Raw genomic sequence first — 12,530 nt, 5'->3', positions numbered from 1 at the left:
TCCTATCTAACATATCTCCTCCTCTTTCTACCCAAGGCAGTAGAGTTATTTATGACTAGGAATGGTTAGAGTAGGCAATCAAGGATATCACTTGTTCATTCACAAACATTTATTAAGCTAGCATATATCAAGTGCCAGGCACTAGGATACAGAGATCAGAAAGCTGAGTCACTACCTTGGAGAAGCTCAAGGTCTAGTAAGAGAATCAGACACATACACGGATAGCTGACAAGAGATGTATGGTAATAGAAAAGAAAACAAGAAAGTCTGGGCACAGAAGAGTATGGAGTATTCTATCATGATTTCTCAGTGCAGTGGGGGTGGAAGACACACTCTAGGGGTGGGGAATGGTTGAAATCCCTCTTCCATTGAGAATCAGACTTGCAATGAGCCACTCTTACTGATAAGACTGTGTCACATCCCTGGGAGTGTTGGGCAGGGCCATATAATGAGTTTTAGAGGCCCTAGTCACTTTTGCCTTTGTGGGACACTTCCTCCATTTTATGTATGTGTATATATATATATATATGTATGTATGTGTGTGTGTATGTGTGTGCATATGTACATGTGTGTGTATGTGTGTATGTGTATATATATATATTCTTCTGACATTAAAAGGAAATTAAAACATTTTCATAGGCCTTAAAAGTATTGTGGGCACTGTGCCTACTGTGCCTAATGGATATGTCAGCTCTGGTGTTGGGACCAAAAAAAAAAAATTTGAGAACCCTACTGACCTATTCTAACCTCCTTATTCACAAATGGAAAAACAAGTGCTTAGAGATGAAGTGACCTGTGAGATGCGTGTAGTTAGTTAGTAGCAGAATATGTATTTGAATGTATTTGCTGGCATCAGGGTTCTTGCTAGCATGCCTTTTCTCTACCACACTATGATTTGAGCCCCATCAAGAAGTTCCACCACACCTGATTCCACTGACCTTCATGGTAGTGAAATTCCTGATGCGGTCAAATTCAAACATGATCTCAATGTAGCCATTGGTGGCACTCTCGTTCCGCCAGCCCACGTAGTCATAGCCCGGCCACACGTGGTATTCATGCGTCTGTGTGAAATCGTCCAGGCCAGACACTCCATCTGTCAACTGGCCCAGCCCCTCAGTCATGCTGCTCAGGCCACGAGAGGAGGAGAAAAAGGAAAGAGGAACCTGAGTTAATCACACATTCATGAGAGAGCTTTTACCTAGCTTCTTATAAGAGATTTTTATCTTAGATTTTATAAGAGCTTATTATCTCAGAATTAAAGGATTATAAATAATCAAATGTATATTATAGTATTGACTCACTTATCTTGCATTAATGGAGAACTAAGAATTTCATATAAATAAATTTTACAAAATACTTGATGCTTAACTTACCCCTTTAGTAGCAAAACTTTTAAACAATACATTATCATTTTATATAAAAAGCTTTCTATAATCTATTGTGCCATGCCTATTCTTTTAGACAGAATATAAGTCTTAATATAATGACTCAATATTATCAAATGCCTTTGATGAATTAATTCATTGAACACAGGAATGAATAAATGCATAGAATGAATACTACAATAAATAGCAGCACTTGCCCCATCACCAAATAAATGTTCTCAGAGCTTGCTGGAAATTTTTCTGATCCCCCCTTGACCGTATGTTGTCATTTTTCAGTGAATCAATTTCAGAGAAACCAGTCACACCCTCTTCTACCCCATAGCTCCAACAACTGAATTTGATATCAAACTAGAGGGGGGAAATGTAATCCCAAAATGCAAATCTAATTTATATTTAATTTTAATTAAATTTGTAGAATACTAGACCATGGAGTAAAATGTATGTATTTCATGAGAGTCTCAGGTATTGAATTTAGTTTTGTGTTCTAACTTGGCGGCCTTTTTTTTTAACTTCTGAGTGTAAGGCTCTGTTTTGAATGACTGAGTTTGCCAGAACCCTGACTTCTTGATGGGATGTAAGTATATTTATGTTAATTTGACTAGTTGAAAGACACAAAAGAGGCCTCCTTCCTTATATTTGTGGAGGGACAGAGGAAAAATCCATCATGTGGAACTTCTCTCTCCTCAAGCTCTGCATTTCAAGCTCTGGAAGACATGTCTGGGGTCTCCCAAATGAAGAGATTGGGATATTCACTCTCAAGCAATAAGGGATGTGACCCTTGGGTTTATAGATAACTCAATGATAGGTAAAATTTATGAACTGCAAAAAAAAAAAAAAGACTAAGAGTAATCAGGCCAGCCTGACAGCTACATTTTTAAATATATTTATTCATTGAAAAATGTTTGGCAAATTATAAAATTTGACTGGCCTTATCCACAGTGACCAGAGCCTGGATCTCCTTTCCAAGGTTTTGCCATCTTTTTCTTCTCTCTACACATCAGAAGGCTAGGAGAACATAAGTTTACTTGCAAAAAATATATTTCCTATTATCCACAGAAAAATAAATGCCATGAAAGTCTTACGAAAAGCAACACAAATTAAAATGAATGCTTGTTCAGTTTTTCCTTGGTTAATACTAAATCAAATGGAGAAGGGAAAAGAAACTTTCCATGCTTACTTTATCCACTTTAGAATTATGAGAATTACTATTAATACCACAAGTATATATTACTCTTGAAATTTTTTAGTTAACAAAGTCACTTTTGCTACTATGACTACCTATTTCCTGAGACCCTGACTTAGGTAGCTTGGATCTTATCACTCAGCCAGCTCAACCAGATATTTTACTACCTTGATTATTAAGTAGAAGCCCATTGTGCCTAAATTTCTGCAATTATTTTTTAGCTTTCCTCTGGAGTCCAGAACCATATTTCCAGCTACTTTTCTTGTTTCTGTATTTGAATGTCCTCTTGGTCCCTTAAGCTTATATTGTAAACTAAATCCATCATCATCCCCTGCTAAAGTATCTGGTCTTGAATTTTTTTTTTTTTTTTTTGAGACAGAGTCTCGCTCTGTTGCCCAGGCTAGAGTGCCATGGCATCAGCCTAGTTCACAGCAACCTCAAACTCCTGGGCTTAAGCAATCCTCCTGCCTCAGCTTCCCGAGTAGCTGGGACTACAGGCATGCGCCACTATGCCAGGCTAATTTTTTCTATATATATTTTTAGCTGTCCGTATAATTTCTTTCTATTTTTGGTAGAGATGGGGTCTCGCTCTTGCTCAGGCTGGTCTCGAACTCCTGAGCTCAAACAATCCACCTGCCTCGGCCTCCCAGAGTGCTAGGATTACAGGTGTGAGCCACCACACCCAGCCCTAGCCCTGCTAAAGTACCTGGTAGACAGCAAAGACTCAAAATCTAGTTGTTAAATGAATAAATGACATTGTTTTAGCCACTTAGACACACAGGCTGCATCTGACTCACTTTCTCACCCTACTACTCTCTTGATCCCTACATTCAATCAGATGGCAAATGTCCCCTAAATTATCCTCATTCCCATTCCCACAGTCATAATTATGGCCTTGGTCATTAATTCTTTTCACCTGACAAAATTTGTAATTAAAAAATGTCCCTTATTACCTCCTCATTCCACTCAAATCTAAGCTTTCCATGCTGCTTGATTAATCTGTTTGAAGTACAGCTCCAATCATGTCCTGCCCTGGTTTTCAAAATCTTCAGTGACTCCTAATATTGATGATAATGTTCATGAAGAACAACTCCTGTCTCTTCTCCTCCTCTTCTTGTTCTTCCCGGCCTTGATTTCAAGTTCCTCCAAAATATGGCATACTCTTCCTTGTTATGTTTCTCACCTACTTCTTTGCTACATAAATATGGCCCGTGGTTAACTAAACTGTTCATTTTCCCCAGACATTCCCCTAAGCTTTATAGCCATAGTGTGTTTTTTCCTCATGCTATTCCCTTTGCCTAAAAATTCCATTTCAATGTTCTCTACTTGTGAAAGTTCTACCCATGCTTTGGGGCTCAATTCAGATTTCATTTATTCTCTCATGTCTTTACTGATCCTCTAATCAGGTAATAACTTACATGTGTATAGCACTTTACCTTTACTAAATACTTTTATTATACATTTTCAATACCTTAAGCCTCATAGCAAACAAAAGTAACTTTTATTACATGAATCCAGGTGTTTTCACTCCCAATCTTGTGCTTTCCTACTGCAGCTTACTCTTTCCTCTGACCCCAGAGCAAACATAGGCTATCTCCTACTCATATCCTTGTATGGTAGTAATGTATACCCTGTTTTAACTTCATTCCAAATTGTGAGCTCCTCAAAGGTAAAATCAATGCCTTTAATATCTTTGAATATCTACCATGCCTAGCCAAATTCCTTGCAGTAGCAGTTAACAAAGATTTATTAAACTAAATGGAATTCAATTAATCTCTGATTTCCTCAATGCCTTGAGTCTATGCCTGCTGGGGTGTGGCTGAGTGAAAGAATGCCAAGGGAGTTTAAGCAAATGGGGAAGAACAGTGACTAAAGAGATGGAAAGGAAATGACTAGGAGTAGAAGACTGAATGACTCAGGCCTTCATCCAGGGAATAGCAGCTGGAGGTAACGGTTTATTCTCCACATCTAAGCCAATGGAAGGCTGCAATTCCACACTCCCCTTCCTGAGACTCACTAATATCTTCCTCTCTTAACTGCTATCAACCTCCATCATCTGGTGTGGACTTTATTATGGTCTGACCATTCTCTCAGGCTCAATCTTTGCAGATAAAGACCAAGCTAGGAGAGAAAAGTATTGGAGTGGACTAGAAGAATAATGGTGAAGTAGGATAGGTAAGACCATCTTTCATCCAACCTTAAATTCCTCCTATATCTGATGGTACTTCCCCGCCATGGCCCTCCATTGATCTATGCCAGGGCTACTCACTGGTCTGTTCTGCTGTTCTCAGCTCCAGCTTCTGCTAGAGACAGGCCATTCCTGTCTTCAGCCCTGTCTCTTTGCCTCTGCTCTCTTCTCCCTACCTTCCTCCACTCCAGTCTTCATCTCATCCTGGAAACTTTCCTTGTCTATCATAAGCCTTAATAGTCTCCCTCTTTTCACAATTTCTAAAGCTATTATATTTACGGAGTCCATTCTTCCTAAACTTCTTGACCTGCCCAATTTATTGTACTTATTACTTTAATTCTCTGGCCCTGTGTTTCTATAAGTGGACCAATATTTGTGTCAGACCATATGTCCTCCTTTGAGAGTCAAAAATATGGCTACCATACTTAGAGCTATACCCTTTGCCCTTATTTTGTGTAATTTATTGTTGTTTTCTGTGTGATTCCCTTGTCCTCCCACACTAGGCTTTAATTTCCTTGGAAATAAAGATCATGTATACTCCTTCATCTAAGTTATCTCAAAATGCCTAGGGCAGGGACTAAATAAATACTAGTTAGTTGGCTCCCAAGCCATGATAAAATCTTCTTCTTTCTTAATGGCCATTTTCCCATTCTGATAATCAAAGTTTCTCATAATTTACCTGTACCCAACAGCTCCATCATAGACAGAATCATTCAGGTAAATGATGGAGCCTCCAGGGAGTACAAACTGCTGCCCAGCGGGAGCATTGTAAGACACCAAGCCATCTGCCAAAGGAAACACAGCTGTGTCAGTGCCTTTGGGGAAAAGATATGCCTGCTCCTTAGACCAGTGGGAGCTATGTGAGGTTTCAAGGAGCAAGCTTCCACAGCACATCCACCAGGACTCAATCTGGGCACACAGGGAATACTACTGAGGAGCACTCCTCAGTGGCAGTCAGCAGAGTGCCTCTGAATGCACTATTCCAGGCATGGGGCACCAAGCCATGGGTTAATGAGCAATGCTCCTTTCTCTGCTCTACCCAAGAGGGAACCACTTCATTCCAGAGGCAACTGATCCCATCCCTTTCTGATTTGATTGCCTTTATGTTCCAGGAGTTGAGGTTTTGAATAAGGTCTATAAGCTCCTTGTGCTAGAGACCTACCTAGCCAGACACAACCATAAAGCTCCACCCTCATGCACACATTCATGGAGTGGTCAGTGACTGGAATGAACCGGACAAATCTGGCCACAATGGGTGGTTCCAAGTCCTTTAGGAAAATGTCATAGGGGTTACTGTTTCCATCCATCACCTGAGGAGAGAAAGTGAAGAGATGGTATTAAATCATCCTCACTTTTCTTCACCCCTCGTCACCCTTTTGATGGACCCTCTTCTTTTAATTCAGGGAGCAGAAATATCTACTCAGCTTTCCCAGCAGCCTTGATAATTCTCTCTGTGCCCACTTCCCACCATCCCTCACCCCGGGCTGCACATTGACAAGGGCATGCTGGGTCTGTGGACACACCAATCTACACTGACAACTTGTACTCTTCTTCTTCTAGCCTAAGTCAAAATATGGTCTCGGATATCCCAGGGTCTGGATGTTTCTTCTTTCTACCTGTTTCCCATGCCGGTTCCGCCAAGAGATCCAGCGAGTGCCATCCCGACTGTAATTGATCTTGTACATAGGGGCAAACTCAATGCCATGACCCCCTGCATGGCGCCCCTGGGTCCCCACCAGAGTTATGAAATGTAGGGTATGTAAGTCAATCTGCAGAAATTCCTTCAGGTCATCAGGTTCCACTGGAATCTCAGGGCACCAGGCTCCATCCCCTTCTTCTGAGTCCAGTCTTGAGAGGTGAGGGTTGGGGAGAGAGGGAGAAACCATGAAACCACAGAGTTGTTTGCCAGTTCACAGCAAGAAGCTGCCTGGTGCTGTGGGGAGAGGGCAGGCTGGGAGCCCAATCCAGATAAACTTTTTGGGTTTTCCCCACAGGACTGACTGCCACCACAGTACCCATTTGCAGTCAGGTCCCTCTCCCTAGAGCACCATGAAACTCAGAGAAATAGTCACCACCAGGAAGATGGAGGCCTTCAGATCACATGTCACCTTTATTTCCCATCCTGATTTAGAGACCTTGAGGGAAAGAAAACCCTTCTTACCCTCTGTTCCCCTTTGGAGTCATTTCACATCTCCCCTCCCACTTTCAGACTCAGCTTAACAAAGCTGCCACTTCTTGCTTGGCTCTCCAGCAGTGGGAGTGGGGAGGGAGGGAGGGTAGGCCCTCTAGCGAGGCAGGATGGACACGGCAGCCCAGCAAACAGCCATGGAAGGGTGAGGTGAGGGCGAGGGTAAGAGCAACTCAGGGGAGTAGTAAATAATCTGGTTTCATTTTATTACCTCCAGGCCAGGCTACCACTGAGCAAAATTGTGAAATCATTATAAGGTTTATTCTGAGAACCTCTTACCACTTTCCCTCTCCCTGGAATGCTCCCTTTTCTCACAGATGCTACCCACACCTTTGTTGCTCTTTTCCAACCCCACCAACCATCAGTGCTTTACAGTGAGTGAGGTTTCACAGACATCCACTGAGAAGAGGCATGGACACTAACTCCCAGCATCCTACATAATCTGCCCCTTCCCATAGCTGCCATTTTGGTCCACCTCCTGCAGCAGCTCATGGAGAGAAGTCAGCTAAAGCACATCCACTGCATATCAATGAACCCATTCGCTGTGGGTGGTGTGGCTCTGGGGCCTCTGTGGTTGGAATAGGGTTGCAAGACCAGCACATGTGGCCAAATCCTGAATTCTCTCCCCGAATACATACAGAGCAGGGCAGGCCTACTTGATGTCCTCCCTTCACTCTCACCAGCTCCTGCCAGTACCACCCCTTTGTATCAGGGCTCTGTGTCTAGGAAATCTGTCCAACCCAGAACGCAGGCTTTCCTGAAGCAGCCATTCTCACCTTCCATACTTGGCAGCTGTAGACTCTGACCACTGACTGGAAGCTGTGATGTCCTCGTCTGGAATGTGACCTCCTGACATGCCCAGAGGATAGCGGCATATAGCTGGACCAAGAGAAACCAAAGAGAAAAGAGAGCACATGCTTTTATTTTGATTTCCAGAGCCTCCTAGGAAGAATATCATTGATTACTGAACAGGGAATAAGAGAACTTAAATCTTCCTAAGTCCGTCTATGAGCCCAGTTTGACCACCCCGATTGTACCAGACTTATCTTCCTGGCCCTTACTCCAATACAATTTGGGCTCCCAAGTCTGGACCTTAGTCAAACCTGTCTTTTTGTCCAAACTCTAACAAGTAATGTGATATAATGTGGTATGCTGATTTATGCTTGGTATTTGGTATCACCCTAGTGACCCATCCCCATTCTCTTATTAGCAGATGTGCACTTCTAATCAATTTCCCAACAGTAATGAGTCATCGTTGCAATCACCAGGTACCCTTATGGTCCATAGAATTATTTTGTTAGGTACCTAATTGCATGAAACTACAAAGCAAGCCAATAAACTCTCCAATGATGAACATGCTATTTTGGCCCCAATTAGCACCATGTTCTGGCCCCTGGCTACAAATAATAACTTCTGGGTATGGACTTCTATTTTCAACCAAAGACAGAGTAACAGGGACCAGATTTGCCCCTCTGTGTTAACGAAAAAGGACAAAATATGTGAAAATTTAGGTTTTAAGGTGAGGAACATCAGACAACAAAGGACAGCAATCTCTGCGAGTCAGGAAACAAAAATGAGCCCTACAATTGCACCAGCTTACTGCCATGAGAATGTGTCTAGGCTATGAGAACTCAGGCAGGGCCTGGAGAATTTTCCGAGATAAGGAGACAAAGTTAAGTGTCCGGAGAGGTCAAGGGGGCTGGAGTTCTCAGGACATTGAGCTGCCAGATAGAATTCACTATACCTAGTTAAATTTTAATTTCAGATAAAGAACAAAAGAATTTTCAGTGTAAGTATGTCCCATACAATAAAAAATGACCAGATATGTAAAGAAGCAGGAAAATAGAATCCATTGTGAGAAGAAAAAAAGAAAATGAAACCAATTCAGAACTGATTGCATTTCAAAATCCCAATGCCATTTGTCACAGAAATTTAAAAACAATTTTAAAATTCATATGAAACCACAAAACTCCCCAAATAGCCAAAGCAATTTTGAAAAGAAGAACAAAGTTGGACATATCACACTTCCAGATTAAAATATATTACACAGCTACTTTAAATAGTATGGTACTTGAATAAAAACAGACATGTAGACCAGTGGAACAGACTAGAGAGCCCAGAAATGACTCACACATATAAGGTCAACTGATCTTCATCAAGCGTGCCAAAAATATGCAATGCATAAAAAGTAGTCTTTTCAACAAATGGTGCTGGAAAAACTGGATAGCCACACGCAAAAGAATAAAATTAGACTCTTATCACACATCATACATAAAAATTGCCCAAAGTGAATTAAAGATTTAAATATAAAGCCTAAAACTGTAAGACTCCTTGAAGAAAACATAGGGGAAAATCTTAATGACATTGGTCTAGGTAACGAATTCTTGGATATGATACCAATAGCACAAGCAACAATAGGTGGAACTACATTAAACTAAAAAACTTCTGCACAGCAAAGGAATCAATGAACAAAGTGAAAATACAACCTTGGGAATGGGAAAAAATACTTTCAAACCACATATTTGATAAGGGGTTAATATCCAAAATATATAAGGTACTCATACAAGTCAGTAGGGAAAAAAGATAACCTGATTTAAAAATGGGCAAAGAACTTGAATAGACATTTCATCAGAGAAGACATACAAATGGCCAACAGTTATATGAAAAGATGCTCAATATCAGTCATCGTTAGAGAAATGCAAATCAAACCACAATGAGATAGCACCTCACACCTGTCAGGATGGCTATTATCAACAAAAACAAAAGATAACAAATGTTGGTGAGGATGTAGAGAAATTGGAACACTTGTACACTGTTGGTGGGAATGTAAAATGGGGTAGCTGCTCTGGAAAGCAGTATGGGGGTTCTTCAAAATGTTAAAAATAGAACTACCATAGGATCCAGAAATCCCACTTCTGAGTTTATACCCATCAGGATCTCAAAGCAATGTCTCCATTCCCATGTTCATTGCAGCACTATTCACAATAACCAAGAAATAGAAACAACCCAAATGTCCACGGGCAGTTGAATAGATAAAGAACATGTGAGATACACATACAATGGAATATTATTCAGTATTACAACAGAAGGAAATTCCGTCATTTGCAACAACATAGATGATCCTGGAGGACATTATGCTAAGTGAAATAAGCCAGTCACGGACAGACAAATACTGCATGATTCCATTTATATGAGTTATCTAAAATATCCAAACTCATATAAGGAGAAAATAGAAGTATGATTGCCAGGTACTGGGAGGAGGGAGAAATGGGGAGTTCCCGTTCGAGGGATATAAGTTCCAGTCATGAAAGATGAGTAAGTTCTAGAGATCTGCCGTACAACACTGTGCCTATAATTAACAATACCATATGCTACACTTAAAAATTTGTTAAGAGTGCAGGTCTCATATTAAGTGTTCTGGTAATAATAATAACAATAATAAAGAACTGATTACATTTTGCATCCTACGCACTTCACTTGCCTTACCCTGGACTCAGCCCTGCTATTCAGTAACAAACAGGAATGAGTTTTTGATGCACGCTACAACATGGATAAATTTTAAAACAATGATGCTGAGTGAAAGAAGTTAGACAAAAAGAGTGCACATTTTATGCTTCTATTTATACATAACTCTGGAAAATGCAAACAAGTCAATCAATAGTGACAGTAAGCAGATCACGGGGTTCCGGGGGAGGCAGGAGTGGCCAGAGGAATTACAAAGGGGCACAAAGAAACTTTGGATATGGTCATTATCTTGATTATGGTGATGATTTCATGGGTTTATACACATATCAAAACTGATCAAGTTGCATATTTTTAACATGTGTAGTTTATTGTATGTCAATTATACTTCAATAAAACTGTTTTTAAAATAATCATCTCTGGAGCAAAATAATGCATTGAGATTTTAGTTTGTATATTTACACTCCCCTTTCCAAAGCAGGTAGCCAGGTCGTCATGATTCTTCACCCCATGAAAGATTTATGTTTACAGGGCAGAAATAAGAAACTGTTTGAAGACAAAAGGCTTCCTAGAAAGCCTGCCTCATTAAGGGATGGTAGGGTGGAGTAGAGGTGGCAAGGAGAAAGGTACAACTTCCCTAGGCTTGGAAGGGGACAGAGGTAGGTAAATTACAGTATTAATAGGTTCCAAGCCCCATTTCCTGGAAGTGCTCTGGAGAGGTGGTGAACATCACGGGAACAGGTTTCACGTGAGCAACATAATGCCCAGGCTTGGCACAGACACAGCAGAACTGCTGTCCTTAAGGAACATCATGGACTCAGAGAATGAGGACATACACTGCAGCCATGATGAACTGAAGGCAAGAGGGACCTTCTGCCTGTGTCATACCAAGTAAAGCTCCTGGATTCTTATCTGACCCCAGGAAAGGGAAAGATGGTTCTGGACCCAGGACTAGTGCCCTCCTGCAAGCTGTGTCTTCCAAGATGCCAGGCTGCCAGAAAAGCATTGCAGATTAGCAAGAGAGCTGCTCTCCAGCACATTCTTTTCTGAAACTAAAGCTTTGTTCAGAATCCAGTTCTGTCTCCAGCCCCACCATTGCTTTCCAAACCACAGTTTATTTTAATTCCTATATCTATTAATTCGTTCCTTCAACAATTTATTGAGCACTGTGGGAATACGGCAGTAAACAAAACAGACAGAATACCATTTGTCAAACAGTATTCATTCCAGTGCGCAGAAACAGGCAATAAGCAAATAAATATATGAGAGAAGATGGCAAGTACCGTGAAGAAAAATCAAGTATGGAAAAGGAATAGGTGCTCTTTTATGTAAAAAGATCAAGGAAGGCACCTCGGAGATGGTGACTCTGAGCAGAGAGCTGAGTGAAGGGAGAGACAGCAAGCCAAGTGGCTCTGGAGGGGATGATGCTTTCTGCAAAGGAAACAGGAAACGCAACGGTGAGCCTGAGGACAGAGCATGCTCCATGTGGAGGCTGTTTGGGGTACAGCAAGGAGGCAGTTTACCCAAAGTGGAAAGACTAGCTAAAGTTATTATGCCACCCTTCTCCTTTTGCAATGTAATGAACTTGTGCTAAGAGCAAGCATTTTTGAGAGAAAACAGTACCAATTCCAATGAATGTCTCTTTCCTTGATTTGTGACATTTTTTAATAACTCTCTTGTAGCATTATATACATGCTGCTTTGTAATATAACTATTTGTATGATGTCCTATCTCCCCTACAGATGGCAATCTTTGAGGTAGGGGGAAGGCATTGTATATTGTTCATTTTTATTTCTCATTTGGGGAGAGAATAGGTGCTCAAAATATTTATTGAAAAAAGGAGGCAAACTTTGGAGAAAGATACCCATGTGGAGTAGGAATAATGTTGAATAAAATGTAAACTCCCTCCAAACCTCATCCTCCAGTCTCTTCCATTTCAGTCAACTTTGCTTTTCCAAAGACTCAAGCCAAAAGTCTTGGGCTATCCTTGATGCCTTTAGTACCCCATATCCAGTTTATCAGCTGATAGGAAATCCTGGTGGTTACCCTAAAAACATCTCCATGTCCCATCTACTTCTTCCCACACGTTTTACTACCACTGTAAGCCAGTTCACTGTCTTCCAT

At 41.0% G+C, this 12,530-nt stretch overlaps 1 protein-coding gene across 3 annotated transcripts in view; it reads right to left on the bottom strand.

The window, feature by feature from the left end:
• The window catches only part of DDR2 (discoidin domain receptor tyrosine kinase 2), a 140,262-nt gene that overhangs the window by 24,833 nt on the left and 102,899 nt on the right, over positions 1–12,530 (bottom strand). For all 3 annotated transcript variants that reach the window (XM_045547228.1, XM_045547227.1, XM_045547226.1), the window contains 5 exons: positions 7,721–7,823; positions 6,373–6,604; positions 5,919–6,066; positions 5,436–5,541; positions 939–1,122 (listed from right to left, as the gene is read on the bottom strand). In XM_045547228.1, the coding sequence (XP_045403184.1) occupies positions 939–1,122; positions 5,436–5,541; positions 5,919–6,066; positions 6,373–6,604; positions 7,721–7,823 (773 nt within the window). The remainder of the gene's footprint in view (positions 1–938; positions 1,123–5,435; positions 5,542–5,918; positions 6,067–6,372; positions 6,605–7,720; positions 7,824–12,530) is intronic.

The sequence above is a fragment of the Lemur catta genome, chromosome 3 (genome assembly GCF_020740605.2).
Source record: "Lemur catta isolate mLemCat1 chromosome 3, mLemCat1.pri, whole genome shotgun sequence".
In the NCBI taxonomy this organism is placed as follows: domain Eukaryota; kingdom Metazoa; phylum Chordata; class Mammalia; order Primates; family Lemuridae; genus Lemur; species Lemur catta.
This window is presented reverse-complemented; position numbering and strand designations above follow the sequence as displayed.